This window comes from Lissotriton vulgaris, chromosome 2_1 (genome assembly GCF_964263255.1).
Source record: "Lissotriton vulgaris chromosome 2_1, aLisVul1.2, whole genome shotgun sequence".
Taxonomy (NCBI): Eukaryota; Metazoa; Chordata; class Amphibia; order Caudata; family Salamandridae; genus Lissotriton; species Lissotriton vulgaris.
The window spans coordinates 88,862,472-88,886,730 of NC_141687.1; the positions used below are offsets into that span (position 1 = coordinate 88,862,472).

The 24,259-nt window shown below is 50.7% G+C and overlaps 2 protein-coding genes across 2 annotated transcripts in view; one reads left to right on the forward strand and one right to left on the reverse strand.

Moving 5' to 3' along the window:
* SGSM2 (small G protein signaling modulator 2) overlaps window positions 1-24,259 on the reverse strand; it is a 986,511-nt gene that overhangs the window by 636,421 nt on the left and 325,831 nt on the right. The gene's annotated exons all lie outside the window — the stretch shown is intronic.
* On the forward strand, window positions 16,690-21,062 carry LOC147729624 (uncharacterized). Its single transcript, XM_086958469.1, has 2 exons — window positions 16,690-18,019; window positions 21,040-21,062. Exons 1-2 carry the CDS (start codon window positions 16,690-16,692, stop codon window positions 21,060-21,062), a joined length of 1,353 nt encoding a protein of 450 aa, XP_086814595.1.

The following is a 24,259-nucleotide window of genomic DNA, read 5'->3' on the forward strand; positions in this document are numbered from 1 at the left end:
CCCCGGAGGTTGAGCTGCAATATCATGGGGAAATAGCTGCGCTGGAGAATACTGCGTTGGTCCAAAACTACCAGGTGTTTGGGAAATGGCAGTGCTGCTTTTGAGCCCTCACGCTCCCTCTTCCGTGCCCCAAGTCCAATCGAGCCAAGAGTCACTCTTTACCATTACTGAACAACCAGCCCCCCGCCCCCCCCAACTCTCCCAACCCCGCCTACCCTCCTTCCCTCGTCCAGAACTGCCCCCCCGCCCCCGCCCGCACCCCCAACCCCCCCAGGCGTGCTAGAGTACCACTAAACCGAGTCCTCAACCCTCCCGGCTAAACCAGATCCGAAGTAAACCACCAGGATTTATCAACAACCATCAGTAAGTCATCACAATGGAATGGAAATAGGGGAGCAGCAGAGGGGGCCTAAGTCATCCCCACGTCAGGCGGGCGCTCCGCCGGAGCCGGGCTATGCGCTGGAGTGTCCTCCTCGTCCATGTCCAGGAGCGTGAGGTCCAGGACCAGCACCTCCCACGCCCTGGCCCTCTCCAGTGCCACGTCATTGCCTGCCCTGAGCACGGCCTGCAGACAAAGCTCTCCCTCACTCCGGGCCCATTTATGTAGCTCAGCCTTCCATCGCTCCACCGTGGGGCCCCTGGTCGCCTTCCATTGGGACGTAATGGCCCGCTTCGCCAGGAGGAGCCCCAAGTCCAGAAATTTGCTAGTAACCTTGTTTTTTGAAGTGTGTGGGAACCAGTGTAGAATGCAGTGTGCCATGGTGAGTTGCAGGTCCCTCTCCGTTACCTCCCTCAGAACCTCCACTACCTCTCTCCAAAAGGAACCCAGCTCAGGACAGGACCAGAACATGTATTGGAAATCGGCGAGATCCGCCGGGCAACGTGGGCAGGACGCCGGGTGGGCTGGGAAGTATTTATGTAGTTTGTCAGGGGTCAGGTAGGCCCTATGTAGGACAAAAAAGTGCACCAGCTGGAACCTTGCGTTGCGCGTCCCGTTTCGGGCCCTTTCCAGTATGCCATTCCATGCCTCCTCAGGGATTTCAGTCGCCAAGTCAGCCTCCCATTTCGCCTTCAAGGCCAGCAGTGGGGCGACGGACTCCGAGACCATGCATCGATACAGGCACGTGACAGCCTTGACCGTCCCCGCCATCATCACTACGTACTGGCAGCCCAGAGACAGCGGCGGCTCCGACATGCCCGTCCTCCAGTGTTTGCGGATCGCCGCCGTTAGCGCCGCGTGAAGGAGGAAGTCCCCTCCCGCCAACTCAAAGCGGTCCTTCAGGAGGTCGAAGGGCAACAGCACCCCGTTTTCGTAAAGGTCACCCATGGATGACAGCCCCTGCTGGTCCCAACCATTTAGCCCGCGCTACGAGCCTCCGTGCGGAAGTGCCCCGCAGAGTTTAAGTGGGATCTCGGGTGCGTACGGAACCGTTATACCGCCCCTTTGGCGATATCTGTTCCAGCATTTTCGGGCTGTTGCAAATTCCTGAGTGAGGTGGAAATCTCCCATCGGGAGTCCCAGGACAATCCGGGACAACACCTGGACCGGGCCCGCCGGTTCTCCTGACCTGTCCTCCCCTCTTCTGGCTCTTGCCACCCATTGTGTTAGCCATTGCAGTTGCGCCGATAGGTAGTAGAGCTCATAGTCCGGCACTACCAATCCACCATCCGCCCGAGGGCGGAGAAGTGTGCCATGCGCCACCCTGCGCCTGCCCGCTCCCCACAGAAAGCCAATAACCATTGTCTGCAGCCGCCGAAAGTAGCTCGCCGGGATCCAGATCGGGAGGGTCCCGAAGAAGTAAAGCAGCCGCGGCATGGTCACCATCTTGAGTAGCGCCACTCTCCCCATGAGTGACAATGGGAGCGTGCTCCAAAAGTCAAAGTTCCCTTTAGTGTGCCTGATTGCCGACCCGATGTTTCCCTCAAGGATATCCACCCTGTCATGGAAGATCGAGGTGCCAAGGTATCGCAGGCTCCTCTCCTCCCACGTCACACCCTCCGTGGTTTGTGGGCATATTCTCCGTGGGCGGGCTGGGAATAGGTGGGACTTCGCCCAGTTCACTCGGAGGCCCGATACTCTGCTCAACGATTGTAGGAGGGTCTTAGCTCCACGCAGGGAGTCAGCCGAGTCCACCAGGAACATCAGCAGATCGTCTGCGTACAATGCGATGTGGTGCACCTGTCCGTAGACGTCCAGTCCCTGATACGCCCGGCCCAGCCGGGCTCGCGCCGCAAGGGGCTCGACAGCCAGGGCGAACAGTAGGGGGGAGAGAGGGCATCCCTGGCGGGTGCCCCTGCCCACCATGCACATCTCGGAGATAACCCTCCCAGTTCTGACCCTCGCCGTCGCGTTCTGGTAGAGCAGCATCGTCCAATTCACGAAGCCCTCGCCGAGGCCCAGCGCGCGCAGAACGTGGAAGAGATAAGGCCATTCCAGGCTGTCAAAGGCCTTCTCCATATCGACAGCAAACACCACTGCCTCGTCGCTGTCATAGGTCTCAGCCTCCAGTACATGTAGGAGTCGCCGCACGTTAAGCGCCGTATTGCGGGTCGGGATGAAGCCCGACTGGTCCGCGTGAACCAGCATGGGCATGTGAGGGAGCAAACGCGTCGCCAAGATCTTACTTAAAATCTTGTAGTCTAGGTTGAGCATGGACAGTGGGCGGTACGCTGTTCTGTCCCACGGTTGCTTGCCCGGTTTCAGCAGGGGGACGATCAGCGCCTCCCCCGTGGTCGCAGGTAGGCGACCCAGCCGCCTCGACTCATTGTATAGCCACGTCAGCCGGGGCGCAAGGAGATCAGCATAGGTGAGGTAAAATTCCGCCGGGAATCCGTCGGTGACCGGCGTCTTGTTCCTCGCCATGCTTTTGATGGCGACTCGCACCTCTCTCTCCTCGATCTTGTCCCCGAGCCGCTTCGCGTCCTCCTCTCCTAGTTCCGGCAGCTCAAGATCCTCCATAAAGGCCTGGAATTCCTCCAGCGATGGGAGGACCCTGCTGCGGTAAAGCTCCGTGTAGTAATCATAGAATAACTCATTGATTCCCAGTTGATCAAATCGCGCCGCCCCCGCGTGGTCCCTGAGCTCAAGGATGACCGAGCTCCGGCGAGTCGGATTGGCCAAACAGGCCAGAAGAGCTCCTGACTTGTCGCGTCCGAGTGCGCTCGTGTAAGGTAGGCCTTGTAGTCAAAGCACCGGAGGCACTCCACCGTCGCCGCCACCGCCTCTCGTGCCTCCAGCAGGGCCTCGTGAGTGTCCGGTCGTTCAGGCCTTGCCCTCTCCAGCCCCTGTAATTTCTCGTCCTCCCTCACGATGTCCTCGTGTAACGTTCTCCGCACCCCCGATGACGTCGCAATGCATTGACCCCGCATCACAGCCTTGAAGGCGTCCCATTCCGTCGCGACTGAGCCCGCCGTGCCCCGTTTACCTGGAAGTACGCTTCGATGCCCGAGGCTATTGTGGTTCGGAAGAGCTGGTCGTCTAACGCCTCGGGCGGAGTTTCCAGGCTGGGATCCTCGGGCGAAATTGTGACCAGCGCATCCGCACGAGAAGCGGGTTATGGTCAGAGATCGAGCGCGTGAGATACTCACTGTGGCATACCTCTGCGTGCACATCTTGGGAACACAGGAAGGCATTTATGCGGACGTGTAGCTCATGGAGAGCGGAGAAGAACGAATAGCCCTTGTCCGACGAGTGGTTAGTCCTCCACGAGTCGACCAGTCCCCACTGGCGTTGCCAGGCGGAGCGCGCAAGTGCCAGTTTGCCAGCTGGTGCATTCGGTAGGGGGGGTGCGATCTGTCGAGGGCAGTGTCAGTCACGCTATTAAAGTCGCCGCCCAGGAGCAAGGGTTCCACCAAGAACGGGGCCAGTTTGTTGGATAGTAAGGAGAGAAATGCAGGCTGGTCCACATTCGGGGCGTACAAACAACCCAAATTAAGGTCCCTCCCATCTAGTTTGCCTCGTACCATTATGTATCTCCTCTTCGGGTCAACCACCTGTTGTGTGCACTGGAAACGTACCCCCGCCCGTATCCAAATGGCCACCCCCCTAGCATAAGCAGAGTAGCCAGTGTGGTAGACTTGCCCCCTCCAACGTCGCTGCAGCGCCTTCCCTTCCTTAGCTAGCAGATGCGTTTCCTGAAGGAAGGCAATGTGAATGCCCCGCCTGACTAAATAGGAGTGGATCTTGTGTCGCCTATGCATCGAATGCATCCCCCTCACGTTCCATATGAGACATTTGAAGCCTAAGTCGGATCCCATTGCAGAGTCCACTGTGTCCTATATACCCTCTCAGTGACCCCCCCAGCACGCCCAGGTCCCACCCCCGCCCCCCCCAACTTGTGCAATCAAACTACCCCAACTCCCACACCCCAGGACAGACAACCAACATGGAAACCCCATCCAAACTCAAGTAGCAAAAGCGTATCACTGCAGAATAGGGCTAGAGCGGCCGCAACGCCGACCCCAGGCAGGCCCGAAGCCTTTCGCCCCCGCCCCACCCCCCCCCCCGAATACACTGAGGAGAGGCCTCCCGACTCTTCCCTCCCCCAAGATCCCAGTGATAAGTCCCGGGGGGTATCCGCACCTCACTGCACAGCGTCCGGAAGCGGCCCCCATCCATACCCCAGTACCTTACATATGCGGCCAGTGTCCTGCGATCCAGATCAGCCAAGGATTCCATCTGCTGTTTGGGGAGTCACCACCGGCAGGTCCGTCTCTGAGAGCTCGTGCCCACTGCTGGAGCCAGGGCTGGGAGCACTGGCCTTCGACTGCTCCGATGCGCTACTGGAGGAGCTGGCGTCCCCCTGGCTGATGGCCGCCACTGCCAGCACCGCCTTCGCTTGTTTCTGCTGCCATCCCGACGGGGAGCCAGATCGTCGTGTCGGCGTCGTTTCCGCGGAACGTCTCCTGGGTGAGGTCTCCGGCGGGGGATCTGTGCCCGACTCCCCTCTGGCATCCTACCAGCTCCAAGCCTCCTGTGGCGTTAGGAAAAAGTGGGTGCGCTCCCCAGCGACCACCCGCAGCCGCGCCGGGAACAGCATAGCGTAGGGCAGCTGCAGCGACCTCAGTTTCCGTTTGACCGCCAGGAAGGAGGCCCGTTGTTTTTGCACGTCTCTAGTGAAGTCCGGGAAGACCATGACCCGGCTATTGTCGATTCTCAGGTCCGGGAGGTCTCTCACCCTCCGCAGGATGTGGTCCCTGTCTCTGAAGTGCAGGAGACGCAGTACTATCGGACGCGGCGGCCCCCCCGGCTTGGGGGGGCGCGCAGGGACTCTGTGTGCCCGCTCAATGGCAAAGAATGGGGAAAGTCCCTCTGGGGCCACCTCAGTCCGCAGCCAGCCCTCCAGGTAGGAGACCGCATCCTGCCCCTCCACTTTTTCGGGGACCCCCACGAGGCGGAGGTTATTGCACCGAGAGCGCCCTTCGCTGTCCTCAGCTCTGAGCTCCAGCACTGGTACCTTCTGCGCCATCTCTACCAATGATGTCTTTAGTGCAGCTACGTCCCCAGGCAGACTTTTCAGGGTAACCTCCAAGGTCGCCACCTGCTCCTTCAGCTTCCTATGGTCGTCCTTCAGTAAGGTCAGGTCTGATCCGATGGTATCCATGCGCTTTTCGAGAGCTTCCCGCGACGCCACGATCGCCTGCATGATGTCCCCCAGGGAAGGGTCCCGTGGGTGGGCCGAGCTCCCCGCTCCAGGCCCCGGCGTATCGTCTTCCACGAGGTGGCCCGGGTCATCCAGCTTCAGGGCTTCAAAGCCCTTCTTCCTGCCTCCCCGCACCATGCTGGCGGGCAGCTAGCTTCGTGTGCCCCTGCGGTGGCAGCCGGTGCTCCCGCTCTCCACACCAGCTCCGTCCCAGGCACTCCGCTCCCGCGCGTCTCTGGGCTCGTGTCACGCAGGGTCTAGGTCCAGAAGCAGCCCAAGGATCAGGTCCCGCTCCACCAGGACTGTGGGGCACCAGCGCTCTGTGTTTGGTCGCTTGGCGCGGTCTCCCTCGTCTGGGAGTCCCAGGCTGACTCCGCGCCTGCAAGTGCCAGCCCCGATGCGGCTCTCGGTACACGGGCGTCTCCGGTCAGGTAGCCGCCTCTTCCCGCCTTCAGACCAGGTGCCTCTCAGGAGCGGGCAGCCGGTACCTCCACTCCTACTCTCCTCGCCGTCACTGTCCGAGCGCCACTGGCTAGCTGGCGATGTGGGCTCCGTGGCTAACCCACCAGCAGGAGGGTGGGCTCAGTACCCCACGAGGTCCCAGGGGTTCTGCAATCGGCCGCCAAGACAGTTACAGGCACTCGGCGCCATCTTAGGGTCAGGCAAACCGGCCGTCCCTCGCCCTCCGGTCCCGCTTATGCTGTGGTGCCAGCCAGTGCTCCTCACCTCCGATGGGTGCCAGGGGGTCTCCGCCGACAAACGGCCAGCCGCCACAGCGCCCCAGGGCTCCTCGTCGCTGTCAGGGCTCCGCCGTCGGGCGTTTCAGGCCGGGACGGCGGCCGCCATTTTGGGCGCTCGTTTCTCCGGGTGCCTCGCTCACTCGCTCACCGCCAAAAGTTCTGTGAGAGCAGGTACAGGGGCTCCCAGACCTTCAGGTTCCCCCCACGCGCTCCTGATGCCCTCCTGGATGCTTTTGAGGGCTCGGGGTCCGAGTCAGGACGCAGGATATGTGGTGGTGCGAGGCGGGCACGGAGGAGCTTCGAGGTCCCGCTTCCACCTACATCGGCGCCTTAGCCACGCCCCCGACTCAAGGTATTCCTCATGCGGCAACTGCAGTTGATGCAACCCACACGCCACTTTAACTTTCAGTTTTTAGTCCGAGGTTTTTAAAGACAAATTAAACAATGAAATGCTTCACTAATGAACTTTGTTTATAAATTACACACACAGCACCGCCTTTTGGTGAATTCTCATTAGTAGGTGCTGGTGTTTACAAATAAGTGTGATGCCGAGCACCAGAAAAAAACAGACACAAATTAAGCACTGGGGGCATATTTACTAGCCCCTATTGCCACAGGAACGTCACTTTTTGCGATGTTCCTGTGGCGATAATCCCTTCGCCTTATTTACAAGGCGGTGTTAAGCCTCTTAATGTAGCTTAACTCTGCATTGTAAATAAGGCCAGCTTTCACGCTACACTTAGCGCGAAAGGGGTGGGCAATGGGTGTTGTGGTGGGCGATCTGCCACAACACCCAATAATTTTGACGTTGCCCCCTATTGACAATGGTGGCGTAAATAGGAGGCACCGTCTAAATTAGGACAGACACAACCTGATCTTAACATGGCGAAATGAGGAGAAGTGGTTAGTTTCTCCTTGTTTTTGCTGTTTCTATGAGTGTTGCATTGTGCAGCACACATAGAAACAGGAAATCGCCATGAATGATTGTGTATGTGCAGGAACAAACAATCATTAAACAAATGGTGATTTGCTACTTCCACGTGTGCTGCACAAAGCAGCACACACAGGAGTTTCAAATCGGCACTCTGGATTGCTTATGTGCAGGTAGGGACTCCTTTGTGCACATAAACAATCATTCTTCTCAACGCAGACGCCCTAGCACCATGGTGCAAGGGTGCCTGGGTCGGCGTTCGGCAGCTAGATTTAGCGCCAGCACTGGGGGAAACGCAGGGGTGCGCCACATTCTTGTGCATCCCTGCAGTTTCCCTGCAGTTTCAGAATGGCAAAGTTTGCAGTTAGGAATTTTTGCTTTAAGCCTCGCTACGCCATTTTAATACAGCACCTAGAAGCCCGCATCACCCCGCAGTGATTGAAGGAGGATTGCCTCAACAACCAAATGGCAACTCTACACCTTCACTCCGATTATTTGGCACCCAGTGGTACTGAACAGGGCCAGTTATAGGTGCTTCAGTGGCTGCTCTTTGCTGGCCTCTCATCTTGCTTGCCACTGCAGAAGCTTTATAGGATGACTTTGTGGGCTTCTTGCAAGGACATGGAGTTTATTGTGGTGCTTTCTGTAGCCCATGTTGCTGCATTGGCAAATGGAAGAAGGGTAGATCAAATATTTTTGTTTTTAATATTCTTCTATGTTACTTCAATGGCAAGTTAAAAACCTGGACAAATCAGATGAAAACAAGGTTGATTGCAAAGAACACAAGTAACGAATGGATGTTTTTCAGGTTTTCTTGCCTTCTCTTGGCCCTTTCCTCATAGGTGTGGCAGCTGTTCCAGCTGTGGTCTGCATCTTAAGAGGAGGCAGGTGCTGAATGTAGCCTTGAAGTATTCTCCTTGCCAGCAGGCACAGAGAGAGCTCTTGCTTCTCAGTGGCCCAGCTCCTGCTGGATAAAGTGAAGCAGTCAGTGTCTTTGATTAGCCTCAGCATGAAGTGGTAAGCCTCCATTTTATCAACAGGGTACCCAGCCCTCAAGAAGAGCCAGCTGCGACCACAAACGCGCACACGCCCTTGCTGAACCCAATACAGCAAGCGTACTCTGATAATATTGAGGTGCCACCCCCCCTTCTCAGGGCCTTATTACTTCCACTGTTTGCACATCCAGGAGTCAAGGTGAGCAACATTGGATTTGCCTTCATAAAATACAAATCGTTGTACACAGAATGAGCGTTTGCGCATGTTCAAACTTACAACGGTCCAGTGGACTCTTCGATGGAAAGATCACTTCGCTCTGCGATAGTGACCGACCCATGGCTGAATTCTCGCATTCAGCGATTGTGACTGTCCAGAACCAGGGTCTTGATTCCTCTTCTAGTGATGTGCGTGGCAGAGCTTTTTCAGTAATACATACATGTTACATTCAAACCTGGCCTAACTCCATGAGAAAAAATGAGACACAGCTACTCTTTAGAGTATGTATGTGCCAGGGCTTAGGGCACAGAGAACTAATATTGACTGCTAATGATAATTAACAGAGAGTGTGAAATCACCATATTATTTTAGCAAAGGGGTTGGCATTAGTTATGCTAACAAAAATGCAGGAGAGGATCTTCCATTCTGCTGTCTAACATAACAGGTGGTAAACAGCCTTTACAATTAAACTTTTACAACGCACTACCATTACAACGCAACCATTACAACGCAAACCATTACAACGCATTGCGCTGGGGGGTGCTCTAGGATAGGGAATAGATTTAATTTACTATCCAACACCTTCCCTACTATCCACGGGGACTGAAGTTTGAATAGTAAATTAAACTATTCACTATCCAGCACGTCTTCAGTTGCAAGCCAGAGGTGCGCCATTTGCGCAGACCAGATTTGTGAATGGAACTAGGACATAAGACCCTACATCTCCAACCCTTGACAGAGAGGGAATCGGGGAAGGAAGAGTTTGTGAATACTCCAAACCCCGTGAGCTTGTCGTGTGTAGGAACTTTTAAGGGCATCGCTGCCCACGGAAGTGTTTTTTTAAATCAATCTTTAATGAGGTTTTTAGCTTATACAAAACATCATGTCATATTGGTCAATACATACATTGCAATCGTTCATCCATTTGTGGCAGGAGAGGGGTAACCCATGTTCACCTATTGCAGGTACGGTGCAGAGGGTCCACTGGGAAGGGGGACTAGCATGACCTCAACAACGTAAGACCACTGCTTGTGGACTTGCCAAAGAATGTATGAAGTGTAGCCAACTGGGTGGGGTTAAAGGGGGTAACTATGGAAAGGAGGAAATTATACCCTGGCATGTGGAGCCAGAGAACCGACAGCGTTGGACTCAGGGGGAAAGGTGGCCCGTGTCTTCTAGATTCTGGGAAGCGGCCTGTGCAACGTGAGCTGAGCCACACATGCTGTTTCACCACAAGTGGAACAACGCTTGCCTGAACCACGCATCTTCCTGACCACACATATGCGTGGTTGAGGCAGATAGCGGTCTAGCTGCCTGGATAGGTGGGGAGAGGAACATGAAGAGCTGGGATAGGAAGCTCCGGATGCAGACAGGTAAGTGGGGCTGGTTCCAGGTTTGGGGGGATAGTTTTTGGGGGTGGGGTCAGTTTTAGGGTCTCAGGGTGGGGATTAGGGTAGTTGTTTTGGAAGGGGTCAAGGTTTTAGGGCTCAAGGTGTGGGGGTTCAGTGTAGTTTTAAGGGCTGGTGCCTGGTATTAGGGCTCAGGGTGGGGAGAGAAGGGGCAGTTTCAGAGGAGGGATCAGTTTTTGGAGTCTGGGCAGGGTGGCTGGGGACGGTGTCAATTTTGGCAGAAGGCCTGAGGGCAGGGGGAGGGGAAGGCGTAGTTGTAAGGGCAGGGTGGGGTCAGTTTTAGGGCTCAGGGTGGGGGGGCTGAGTCTAAGTAGTTTTTTTGTAGGGGGCAGGGTTTTAGGCCTCAGGGCAGTGGGAAGGGAAGGGCTAGTTTTAAGGGTAGGGTGGGGTCCATTTTAGGGCTCAAGGGTGGGGCTGTTTTTGGTAAGTGCAAGATTTTAGGCCTTAGGGCGGGGGAGGGGAACGGGTAGTTTAATTGCAGGGTGTTTTATGTGCAGGGCGGGTCGGTTGTAAGGCTCTGAGCGAGGGGGCCGAGGTAGGGGGCAGGATTTTAGGGCTTTGATCGGGGAGGTGGAGGTTGGGGTAGTGGTAATTTACCATGTATATCCCTTTAGCAATCATGCCTTTACAACAAAATTAGTTGAAAAGGTATGCTTAATAAAGGAATATATGGTTAAGACGCATTCGTTGCTGCAACCGCGTTGTTGAGGCATGCGTGGTTTGGTCATGAATGTTTCTATCATAGAACCTGTGATTGCGGGTAAGGGATGGTATGAAGAACGGGCGTGGCAATAAATGGGTTCCAGGGACAGTACTTGTGAAGTACACGGTGCTAGTATTACTTGATGATCTTGGTCTTTATATTATTCTCTTGGCCTGCATTGGAACAACGTCACTTCCTGTGCTGGGATCTACTTAGACGCGTGGGTGAAATGTTCCCTTTGTCGTGAAGCGAGCTATGACGCAGTGAAGTACGAAAGGGTAAAGAGCGGTGCAAGAGCCACCCAACTGTCCAAGAATGAAGACGGATGACTCATCGGTGGCCTTTGTCAGAAGACATTAGTTGCCCATTTCCAGATGAAAGCCATCTCGAAGAGCGCGGTAATCTCATTGTGGTCATTATATGCCGAGAAACCCCTGGGGTGCTGTACTCAGTGCTGTGAAGCTGTAGCATCCATGATGAATTGGGCAGACATTGCAACCAAGCACAGACAGGCTACCCCACCGGAGGAAGCCTCAAAGATATTCATTATTTCTTTGCATCCGACAAATTTCTGAAGCGCGGCCCAGGCCAGAGGCATTGCAGCACTGTACAGCTTTGACAAGAATATAATAAACTGTGTAATATAAAACAAATCATATTATCTTCATCTCAAAACATATCATCTTCCAGGTTCTGACTATTACAGAATGCACCAAAGGTAGACAGCATACTTTTTACAAGCCTTATTGCAAGATAAAATATACTGGAGTCACACTGGACTTTAGATGTTGGGTACGTTTATGCAAAAGGAGATCTATCTTGACTTATAAAATAAAAGCAGCTCTTCTCAACATTTTGTCTTCTCTGAACACCAGTGAATTAATGCTGAAAAAGGGGGACTCTGGGCTAAGCCATCTCTAAAATATGGATCTTAAAACAAGCCCCAAAAATACAGACACAAGTATACCTCAACCAAATACACATATTATTTTATTTCATTCTCAAACATAAAACAACAAATAAAGAAAATCGAAATTTTAACTTTAATGGGAAGGCCTTTTCAAAATGTGTTTTTATTTCGAAAGACAAAGCGATATGCTGCACTCTGGCGTACCACTGTCTTTTTTCCTCCTAATGATTGATTTCTTTTTGTCGACGCATGCTGGTGCTTCAATTAAGGCCACTAATCATCTACACAAGATTCTACTGTTAGTACTTAGGCTGCTTCCACAATTCAAGCAAAATGTATCAACTTAATTTTTAGACCACAATTTCAAATTGCTACACGTTCATAGAGTTAAAAAAAAATATTTTCAATTTTGCTTTTTTATGTAGATATATTTTATTATTCTGCTAATATTATTTAATTTTCTAAAAAGTCGCAAGGATCCTGAATAGGCTTCACTGACCCCCATGGGCCCACAGACCCTGCTGCTCTCATTTCTGAATGTTTTCTTTCCCACACTTTCAAATCGATGCAAAAATCTGGCGGCCATTTTGTTATCTCTGACTTCGCCCCCTCGTTGCTCTGATGTCACAGAGTGTACCTGCGTGTATTATGTTCTTAAACTAATGATGTGCTTGTCAGAGTAACCACACTTATTCATGTGCAAGAAAATTGTTCAATTAGCAGAAACCACATACCGTCTGCACAGGCGCTCGCCCTGCTGAATTAATTGAATTGACTGCCGCAGCTTACACCGGAATTAAAAAGCAGCTCAGCCCTTTCATTGAGTCACAGTTAATGGAAGCAAATCACTGTAATTCAGGTGGAGATTTGCAGGTGCCTAGGAAGACTTAGTCACCCTCGGTGGTGAGGGATTCTGAAGACGCGACACGTGACGGCCACTCTCCGCCATCCTGCGTTGCATCTATCTGTGCACTCCACTGCTCTGCTCAAGTGGCAGGTGTGCGCTGCCATGCTGGGTCCCAACACTACTCCCTTCCACCTACATGCACCCTCCAATCAATCAAACAATCAATCAATCAATTTCTTTATTCGGATACAAAGGAATATCCATAAAAGTACAGAATAAAACCAAGATAGTGCACACATAAATAAGAGATTAGAACTCAATAAGTGCAATGAACTTGCACCCTCCATGTTGAGGTGAGAGAGTTCTGAGTTTCATGGTACGACACAAATGCGTAGTGTTTGCGTAAATTATCATGGCTTACGTAAAGGATCGCTAGGGTTCCGCCTAATGCAACACAATTATAAAGACAATCAAACATATATCTGCCATTGGTCATTCAAATTTGTTGAAAGTGATTTATTATTCGTACAATCTTGTGTATACGTGCTGCTGTAATGAATCATTGTATTAATGACTTCATATAGTCCTCACTCGGTGGTTTAATAGTCAGCAATGGGTGGATACCTCTTCTGCTCCTGGGTGGACTCCACATAAATATCTCCTGGTGGTTTAACTGCACTTCCAGGGGGTGGGAGCCTCCCTCGCTCCCTCCTGGGAGACTCCATATAACACTTTCTGTTGTTTAACAAAATGTCCCCTATCACTCCTAGGTGGACTTCAAAGATGCTCCCCGGGTGGTTTACCAATGTGTCCAGTGGGTGAATGCCTCTGTCGCTCCTGGGTGGACTCCATATAATGATCCATTGGTGGTTTAACAGCACCAGGCTAGAAGCGGAGGGGTAGAGTGGATACTCAGTCCAGCACACTTCCTCCCTTACACAGTAATCTCATTTACACTACGTGCAGTTCCAGAATAATCATTCAGGATTTCTAGTGCGATAGGTTGAATCGTATGGAGGTCATCAAAAGTAACTTTATTGTGGAGCGATTCAGAAAAGGGGGAGTGATGAACAGAGTGTCTGAATTAAGCAGACCCCTCTTACCCAGTCCAAAGATCAGGGCTTGATCCATCACCGTAATTTATCTCACTGCACCATCCCAGCTCAGAACCTGGCTATATGCAAATCAGTCTGTCCCTGGCCCAGTGCATCATGGGAACAGGGCAGACTAAACTACCAAGCCAATTCTTCACCAGAAAGGAGACAAGCTACCGGGGACCGGTTTCTGGCATTTCAGCCGTCTTCGGCCCGGCTTGCTTGAATCCTGATGGTGCAGTGAGAAAGGGACTCATGTCTGAGTATACCCTGCCACGCCTATAGTGGCCAAAAACGATTCAGAAAAGGGGGTGGTGATGAACAGAGTGTCTGAATTAAGCAGACCACTCTTACCCAGTCCAAAGATCAGGGCTTGATCCATCACCGTTATTTATCTCACTGCACCATCCCAGCTCAGAACCTGGCTATATGCAAATCAGTCTGTCCCTGGCCCAGTGCATCATGGGAACAGGGCAGACTAAACTACCAAGCCAATTCTTCACCAGAAAGGAGACAAGCTACCGGGGACCGGTTTCTGGCATTTCAACCGTCTTCGGCCCGGCTTGCTTGAATCCTGATGGTGCAGTGAGCAAGGGACTCATGTCTGAGTATACCCTGCCACACCTATAGTGGCCAAAAACGATTCAGAAAAGGGGGTGGTGATGAACAGAGTGTCTGAATTAAGCAGACCACTCTTATTGTGGAGCAGCATCCCTCACCCACCAACTGGTGGTACACTGCATCATCGGGCGTGCTCCTCGTCCGGCTGGCACTGCGATACCCAACGGGACCCTCAAGGGGGCTTGTTGCTGGAGTTCTTCTCGACATGGCCTCTGAGACTCAATGTATGTAAAAGGTAGATTGGCCAAGTAGGTGAGGAGAGGGAAAGTTCGAATTAACTACAAAGGTAACTACAGGACCCCCCCTAGGGAACCTTTTATTACAGGGGGCCTTTGCCAAGATTAAAAACAGCGGAGACCTCGTTGAAAATATTGTCTCATGAGATCAAAACTTGGTCAACATGTTTCCTGCCAGGTATTGTCCCTACCAGGGTCAGTGGTAATTCACCAGGACCATCGTTCTATTGCCTAATTTACATGAGGGGCTCTGCCGAATTCAGGCAATGTTACTGCACCCTATTTCAAGAAACACTACCACCCTGCAATAAACTTCTATGTCATAATGGTCTCAAGTCACCTCAATTCGGGGAACCTGTATTGTGCTGTGTATGGCATGCAATAATTTTTTTTTTTTAAACAGGCAAGACATACAACTTAGATCATATATAAGATATTGAAATAATCTGAAACAGTCTTAAAAACTGAGTTTGACAATATGGTGCAGTCCTACATGCATTCCATTGTCATGTGTGTTCATCTGTTTGGAAAGTTTGTTTGTGCCTCCCCATAAGATGTCTACACACAAGAACATGCAACATGCAATACATTCTGTGATATATATATATACAGCATCTATATATCTCCCCCTTGAGCCTATTTTAATTGAGAAATGCCTCACTCGAAACTATATTAGAGCCAGGACACATTGGGTACTCATGGAGAAAGAACCTTTATGCGAGATGTCTGCGTGAGAACGGGAGAGCACTTGCGTTAAAAATTCTATCAAGAGTTAATGTGACTCCAAAAATAAATTCTGAGAGTGCCAACAGTGTCCTCATTTGCTCCTCTCTCCTATTCCAGGGAGATAGCCCATATCCACCCGTGACTTCCTGATCTGGAAACACTCCCAAATACTCTTTCTGACACTGATGGTTTTCTAAAATGGCTGCCACAACGCGCCTCATGTCTCGCTGTCAGGGTCAGATGTCTCAGAGGCGTGTCCTGACAATGTTGCAGAAGGGAAGGGGCCTTCCAGAGGTGCACCACAAGCTGAAAATCTAAAAAGGTCACCATTATTGCTGACCTATCCTAGACATGCCTATGTTATTACTGGTGGAGAATTACACATTTCTTTTACACCACACTAAATTGAAAAGTGCCACATAACATAACACGTATTTGTAAAGTGGACATCCAACATTTGGGGCATTCTGGCTCTAAAAACAGATGTTTATTGGTATGCAACTCAATGTTGCTCCTTTTATTGGGCTCGGAAAATGAAAGACTGAGTGCTAGGTAATAGAAATTTTAGGATGAGTCAAATTCGGAAGATCATCATCGGTGATGAGCCAAATATTAATACAACCACCAATGGAAAGCGCGGTTACCATGCCACTCCGCCCTCCTCGGACACTTTGCAGCAAAAACCTGCCAAAATATGGAAAACCACCAGAAATGGGGAATTACAACGGTAATGAGGTACAGAAACACTGTACCTCATTACCTCTCTTTACTGCACAAAACAGCAGCCAATAGAAATTTGTCTTACAACAACAGTAACATTCCCAGAATGCTTAGCATGCCTTCTATAACAACCATAGAGACTAGCCCTAAATAAGTCTCTTGCCCAGCGAGAACTTCCTCTTTCTTTGCTGCTCGCAGCCAAAGATATGTGCTTCTTTTGTTCTGTCTGGTCATAGCGCGCTGCTTATGCTTGGTGTATGTTAATGTTAATTTGAATTCTGGTGATTGTCCGCGCTACTGCGCTGCTGTTTCGGACTGCCTTGCAGTTTGTCAACTGACCTTGGGTTCGTGTGAGGAACGCTTCAGGGCATTTCATTTCCCCGCGCTGTCCTGCCCTCGAGTGGTGGCACGCAGCAAGGTCAGCGCGAGAATCTCTGTCCCCGGTCCCTTCTGTGCTTGCGGTGCCTCCCCTCATTCAGGCCCGCGTTGCTGATTGCCGATCACCAGCAGGGTGCATGTAGCCCAATTGGGCTCCTTTTGGGCTTCGTTTGGGCTCCTTTTGGGCTGCTTGCAGCCCAAGCCCCGATTTCCTTTTCTTCGCGCTCGTTTTTTTCAAACGAGCTTCAGTGTGACAAGTAGCTTAGGTGACCGGTTGTCCTGCGGTCCCGTTGCTGACGCCTTCCAAGGGCTGGTTATAATATTGGAGTCAGGCCAAAGCTGTGTGCAAGCTTTTAAAATTATATTTGGCTGGTGACTGTCTACAGCTTTGATGAGGAGCATTTTTCTGATTTACACATATTCTTGCACATAGGGTGGCTCCCCCTTGATTAATCCCTTTAGGATTGCTTGGATTGGTTCAAGCTTTCTATATATCTGGCACTGCCTTTTCAATCGCACGATGGAAGACTGGGACTACTGCGTGGAAGATCAATACGGGTACTACGAGGAGGCGCAAGTTACGCCTCTTGAGGACAACCTAGTGGATGCGTTGGACACATCTGTGCAGCAGTCTGTAAGGAGGGCAGTTGAGGTGGCGGTCCCTAAGACGGTGAACAAGGCGCTGGCTGTCGCTCTAAGACCGATTACAGCGCAACTTGAGCAATTTGCGAAAAGGCATGGCATGCTACCTGAGCCTTCCCCAGCCTCTTCTGGTGCTACCTCTGCTACAACCTCTGCTAGCACGTCTTCTTCTAATTGGCCTCACGCTCCGGCTTTGACTAAGTTGCCCCCTGCACCCGCTAGTGACCACCAATACGCGGTGTCGGGCCCTAGTCAATCATCTTCCACCATGGTGTATACCAACACGGACACTGACACAGACTCCACTAGTAAGACAGAGTCCCCCAAGAAGAAGAAAGCCAAGAAGCGCTCCGGGGGTTCCCAAGTAGCGCCGGCGTACCAATCTACATCACCTTTTGATTTCAACCCTGCGGACATTGTCCATCCGCGTTCCTCCGATTGGACCCCTTCCCCTGAGGTTGCCGGCTACCTCCAGCAGAACCTCAGGCGTAGCTTTGACAGGGAAGTCAGGAGCAGGCTACGCTCGGAGTGTCCTCGCCCGGATGTCCCAAACAGGGTGGCGGAGACGCCGGAGATAGATCCGAACATGCTGGCGTTCCTTAAGAAATTTGCCAAAGACCCAAAGAAGGGAATCGACAGAGCTTGGCGCGGGTGCCAAGATAAGCTCTTGGACACCGTTGGTCCGCTGGCAAAGATCCTGGAATTGGCTCTGGTTGCCAAGGAAACGGGTGCGCTCATAGACCCCGACATCCTGGCGGGATGGGTTCAACGCGCCATTTGTTTCATAGGGAATGCCAACTGTGCTATTTCATCGGAGCGTAGGAAGTCCTTACTCATGAGGATGGACAGTAACCTTACGGAGCTGGCATCTGCCGAACCAGGCCCTTTGGCTGAGGGTTTGCTGTTCGGGGACAAGTTCGTGAAGGACGTCTCCAAGTTCATGGGCACCTTTACTTCACTTGATAAGGCCCAAACCAATCTTCGGAAGGTTTTCCAGACTGGCCTTTTTGGAAGGGCCGGGCGAGGCAGGGGCCACTCGCCAGACCGTTCTTATTCCCAGGGCCCACAGAGAGGTGGCTATGGCAGAGGCAGAGGGGACTTTCAGGACACCACCAGAGGCGGAACTTTCTACCCCTCCAGGCGCCAATTCAAAGGCAGATTTCGTTGTGGCGGCCAAAGGGGTAACTTCCAGCCACAACTTACTGCAGGTGAGTCCAACACCTTTGTTCTCTTATCCTCTGGGGGGTCGTATCCGGCACTTTCTACACAATTGGTCTAAAAATTATACAGGATTCTTGGGTTCTGCAGACAGTGGCGGGTTTCCACATAGAGTTTTATCAAAACCCAGTGCAGGACTCTCCTCCTCCCCTGTATTTTTCCCAACTAGACATGAATTTTATAGATCAAGAGATAGAAGAATTGCTGCAAAAGCACGCGGTAGCCTACTGCGAAGGCAAACCAGGCGGTTTCTGCAGCAACGTCTTCTTGGTCCAGAGAAGAGGCGCCGGCTATCGCTTAGTTGTCAATTTGAAAGGGTTCAACGGCTTCGTCCTCTACAGGCATTTCAAGATGGAGGGGATCCATCTTTTGGTGGACATTTTGAGGCAAGGGGACTGGCTTCCCCGCCTGGACCTCAAGGACGCCTACTTGGTAGTTCCGATCTTTCCCCCTCATCAGCGATTCTTGCAATTCCTCTGGCGAGGCAGATGACTGGAATATTTGGTCCTGCCTTTCGGTCTTTCCTCAGCTCCTTGGTGTTTCACCAAACTGATAAGACCGGTCATGGCGCTCCTCAGGGAGCAGGGAATTCGTCTGATAATATATCTAGACGATATCCTGATCATGGCGGCTTCCGAGGAACTAGCGTCCCAACATCTTCGCAAGACGATGTCTCTGTTGGAGAATTTGGGATTCGTGATCAACAGGAAGAAATCAGTGTTAACCCCAACCCAATCCTTAGAATTTCTGGGGTTTGTGATCGATTCTCAGTCAGCGCAGTTGCTCCTGCCCAAGTACAAGCTGAAGGATCTCAAAAGAGAACTTCGGAAGACACTAGAATCTCAACAGATGTCTCACAGAGCGATTGCGTGATTGGTGGGCCTTCTGGCCTCCTCCATACAGGCGATATTCCCGGGCCCCCTCCATTACCGGGTTCTGCAGCGCCTGAAAATACGGCATCTCCAGAAAGGGCTTTCTTACTCAGAGATGATTCCCCTTACGGAGGACGCCCGAGAGGAGATCATATGGTGGTTAGCCCATGTAGACGCTTGGAACAGGCGAACAATCTTCGGGTCTCACCCGGAGATCGTGATAGAATTGGATGCCAGTCGTTCGGGCTGGGGAGCCTGGTGTGGGACGATGACGACAGGGGGCAGATGGTCATCTCAAGAACTAGAATTACATATCAACTGTCTTGAACTTCTTGCTGGGTCATTTGCGATCCGCACGTTTTACCCCAAGAGGGTTTCCTGCTGTATTCTACTGCGGATGGACAACATCTCCGCGGTACGTTATATAAACAAGCCGGGGGGCACCAGATCTCCGATGTTGGCAGAGATAGCGAAGGACTTCTGGCACTATTGCCTGGCTCATCAGATAACAGTGGTGGCAGAGTATCTCCCGGGCAAGGAAAATACGATTGCGGACTGGAATTCTCATCATTTAAAAGACTACAGCGATTGGAAACGCCATCCATCGCTCTTCCAAATGGCTCAATCGATTTGGGGTCCGTGCCACATAGACCTGTTAGCGTCCAGACTCAACAGTCAACTGGAGGCGTTCTTCTATTGGAGGCCGGACCAGCTGTCGAGGGCCACGGATGCATTTTCTCAGGATTGGTCAACGTCCCTCAACTATGCCTTCCCACCCTTTCTTCTGATCCCCAAAGTGGCCAATCAGATCTCCCTACAATCGGCGGAGTTGGTATTGATAACTCTGATCTGGAAGTCGCAACCTTGGTTCCCGGTTCTCCTGGAACTGGCGTGCGACCTTCCTCTCCTTCTTCCGTCCTTTCTGACGATCCTCCAGGGCCCTCAAGGCGAACGGCACCCTCTAGTGCTAGAGGGACAGCTGCCCCTGATGGCTTGGAGGCTTTCCGGCCACAATGGTCGTTGCCGGGATTTTCGAAGGAAGCTGCGGAGTTCATCCAGCAAGCATGGGTCCCTTCTACAAGGAAACATTATTCCTCCGCATGGCGGACTTGGTATGGTTGGTGCCTGGAGAGGCATCTGGATCCCTTGGAGGCAGGCCTTTCCCACATAGTGAATTTTCTTTCCAGTAAGGCAGCTGACGGGTTGTCCTACAGGTCAGTCAATAACTTCCGGTCTGCCATCTCAGCAGGACATACACAGATCGATGGCAGACCGGTAGGCATGCACCTGATGGTTTGTAAACTTCTCAAAGGAATTTGTGTCGCAAACCCACCTAAGGCTAAGTATTCATCTTTATGGGATGTTTCTAAGGTATTGACTTTGTTTGATACATGGCCTGAGAATGCATTATTGTCTAGAAAACAATTATCTGCTAAATTAGCTATGCTCCTGTGTTTTTCGTCTTGCAGACGGCTTTCTGACATTAGAGTCTTGGACCTGGAGGGCAGAATGTTCTCCACGGAGGGTGTTTCCTTTGTTATCACGGCCCATACAAAAACTTTCTCTAGGTCCATTGATTACAATGCTTTTCCTTCAAATTCTATACTATGTGTGGTGAAGTGCCTCAAGGCATACGAAGAATGTACCTGGCCTCTCAGACTGGTGGGTTGCTCAACGCTGTTGATATCTTTACAAAAACCCTTCAAGCCTGTTACCTCTGCTACGATTGCCAGGTGGCTCAGATTTGTTATGTCAGAGGTGGGCATTGACATAGCTTTGTTTGGCACGCATTCTGTCAGAGGTGCTATGGCCTCCAAATCTTTTATGCTTGGAACTAGTATCCATGATATCATGAGAGCGGCTGATTGGTCGTCTAGTTCGATATTTAAACAGTTTTACTCCAAACCTGTGGACGATGTTGCTTTTGTGGTGTTGGATAAGCGTTAAACTAGCATAATCCGAAGCCTCCGGTCCTGTAATAGAATCAAAAATTTGCCAGCATTCGCGTCAAGAATTTTCCATTCTATTAAGGACACGGAGGCGAGGATTATCCCGCCCACATTGCATGTAATATTGTTAATGCCATGTTACCCTCCCTATGAATGTGACAAATATTACGAGTCTCGCTTCTATTTCAGGTGCTGATCAGAAAGGCGAGTAATTACAGGCAGAGTGTTTCTTGGACGACTTGGTCATCGGTGTCCGAGCTCAAGATGGAAGTTTTTGGTTTCATGTTTCCTGTTCAACTTTATTCTACTTCACTTCTGTGGATTTGATCATTTAAGTTTGGACTCTGCTCGCTGGGCAAAGAAAGAGGAAGTGCTCGCTGGGCAAGAGACTTATATAGGGATAGTCTCTATGGTTGTTATAGAAGGCATCCTGAGCATTCTGGGAATGTTACTGTTGTTGTAAAAAATGTTTCTATTGGCTGCTGTTTTGTGCAGTAAAGAGAGAGAAAGCATAATCCTCACCTCCGTGTCCTTAATAGAATTGAAAATTCTTGGTGCGAATGCTGGCAAAGTTTTGATTCCCTGTTTCTCCCAGGAGCAGCTGGGAATAGCACAGTATGCCTGTACCACAAATTCCACGATGGGAGCAGCACACCGGCATTCCTGAGCCACTCATTATTTGGGTCCACGTTCTTTCAGATGCTCACGGGACAAACAGAAAAACACTTGCTTGTCTGGTTTCACATTTGGAATACTAGGCGGGTTCCAATTCTTTATCTTTCACTTTTTTGTTTAATTTCCCTTCAGCTATGTTACTTCCTCCCTGCACTTTTATCAGCCAGTCCAATCCCCAATGCCTGTCACTGGTTTCATATCTTTCTTCTAGCTACCATTTTACGCATAGTACGTCATCTTTTTTGGCCTTCGTTTCTTATTATTCTTCTGAGCTGAAGTTCTAGTTGTCCGCCCGTGTTTGCAGGTATTTTCACCACTGCTTCTCCCACATCTGTCGAACCGCTTTATTTCTCCAGGCTTCAATGGGCGAATGAAGCGTCACCATCCTAGCTCAGCACGTGTGACAGGGTCTCTTCAGCAGACAGCAGGCAAAAATAGAGATAATGGATTCATAAGCTGATTAGCTATTATAATGCCAGTTGTGGCCCATAGGCGTTCGGCATGGGTGAGATCTGTTGGATCCCAGACATTAAGAATGCAGCACTGAGGCTCAAGTGGGACCTGTTTCTTGGTACACCTCTTTCCATTTCTCTATCTATCTCAGAATAGGTGACTGATAGAAATCAAAGGTACCTCCCATTCTATCCACCACAATCATAATCAGGTTTCAATGTGCCTTCATCCTAACATGAGACATGTCACCAGTAGAACAGTTCACACATCCTGAACTTCAGATACATACCATCCAAGGGAGAAACTTTGGAACGTCACAAAGTTTTATGGTTTCCTGACATTTGCATGAAAATCTCAACATTTGCTACAATTAATGTTGCACAGGTATTCATGAGTAGAAAAATGTTTTCTACATTTGCTATTGACCACAAGACACTTTAACCAACCACATCACCAACTTTGTCGATCTTGGAAACTTGCAGAAATCAATGCCCTCAAGAAGCCCACAGCCAACACAAATCAACTGACCAACTCTAGACCCATTTCCCTGCCTCCCTATCCAGCCACAGTGATTGAGAAGGCCATTAGCAAGCAATTCACAACCCAATTCAAGCTTCACCATCTTTTCGGCAACACTCAAAAAGGATTCAGAAAGAACCACAGCACCAAAACAGAACTCATTGCGGCCACCATTGGCATTCAAACCATCCTGGACTGAGGAGAAACTGTGGCCCTCATCCTGCTTGACCTCTCTGTGATATTCAACATCGTCTCTCATTACACCCTCATCAAAAGACTTCACAGGATTGACAAACAAGGATCCGCTCTCAAACAGATCTGTGCCTTCCTTACAGGAAGAACCTTAAGTGTCAAGCTGCCACACTTCAAATAAGAGACCAAGAAACTGACAAACGGAGTACCACAGGGCTCATCCCTCAGACCCACTTTTTGACAAATACATGGCACTGCTTGCCAACAATATCTGATCACAAGACAGCACCAGCATTTCTCAGACTGACAACACCTAACTCATCCTCTCCTTGATGGTCAAAACCACCACCGCCAGAATCAACTTCACCAACAGCATGACCATGGCAGCAGACTGGATGCGAATCAACTGCCAGCAGCTCAACTCCGACAAGACGGAAGTACTAATCTTCGGTATCAAGATCTCCCCATGGGACTCCACCTGGTAGCTGTCAGAGCTAGGACCAAACACCCAAAACCACAGACCACCCAAGTAATCTAGGAATCATCCTAGATGATGGGCTCAACATGATGGCTCAAGTAAACGTAGTGTGTACCTCACTGCTTCCACATCCTACACATGCTGTGAAAAATCATCAAATGTTTTCCTCGGAACATCGTACAGAATCTCATATAAGCACTCATCACCAGCAGGCTGTAGACCGGCAAAACTCTACACTGGAATTCACAGACTACAGACCATCCAGTACACAACTGCAAGACTCTTAATCTACCTTTCAGGGCACCCACATCACATTGCACCTCAGGAAGCTTCACTGGCTCCCCATTCACAAGTGCATTGAATTCAAACTTCTCATGCACAATGCCCTACACAACACAGGACCACAATACCTGAACAGCCGCATACACCTTTGTTAACCCACCAGACACCTATGCTCTGCCTCACTCTCACTCGCAACTGGCTCTTTGTATAAGCACCTTGGGAACCACAAACCTACACACCTGTCCAAGTGCCTGATACCCTCTTGGGTGATTAGGATACTATACAAATCAACATAACATAACATTGTGCAGAGAGCAATTGTGCATACCGTTTTACATCTTGTTAGGGTATGATTAGACTGAAACACATTAGGCACTGCATTCAACTTATCTCATAATGAGCAAACAAGTTTGCACAGGTGGGGATAAACTTAAGCAAGTAAACTTTAAAAACGTTGTATAATATGAAACTGGGAGCTTTACAAAATCTGATGCGGTAAAAAGCTTTGTGCATGCTTAGTAAGAAATACAGTAGCAATTACATGTTTCTCGGATTGACCCTGCCTCTTACCTGGCCCTCTCCATGGTCTTGGATAGGGAGAATCCAGGGACATATTGAGGAGCTTATTTATGGGAAACTGCCATAGTGCGGTGCCGCAAGTTATTTTGCTGCGCCACGCTGTGTTAGTTTCGCGGCACAGGGATGCAAAATATTTACAGCAACATGTTGCATCTCTGTGCCTTTCCCTGCGCTGGCGCACAAACTGCTGCCATGGGCCTGTGCAGGCACCCTTGCACCATGGTGCAAGGA

Excerpts from the sequence above, each read along its gene's own strand:
- LOC147729624 (XM_086958469.1), top strand. The coding sequence starts at position 16,690 with ATGGAAGACTGGGACTACTGCGTGGAAGATCAATACGGGTACTACGAG. Across the intron at positions 18,020-21,039 it reads CCAGCCACAACTTACTGCAG|GTGCTGATCAGAAAGGCGAG; the intron begins GTGAGTCCAACA and ends CTTCTATTTCAG.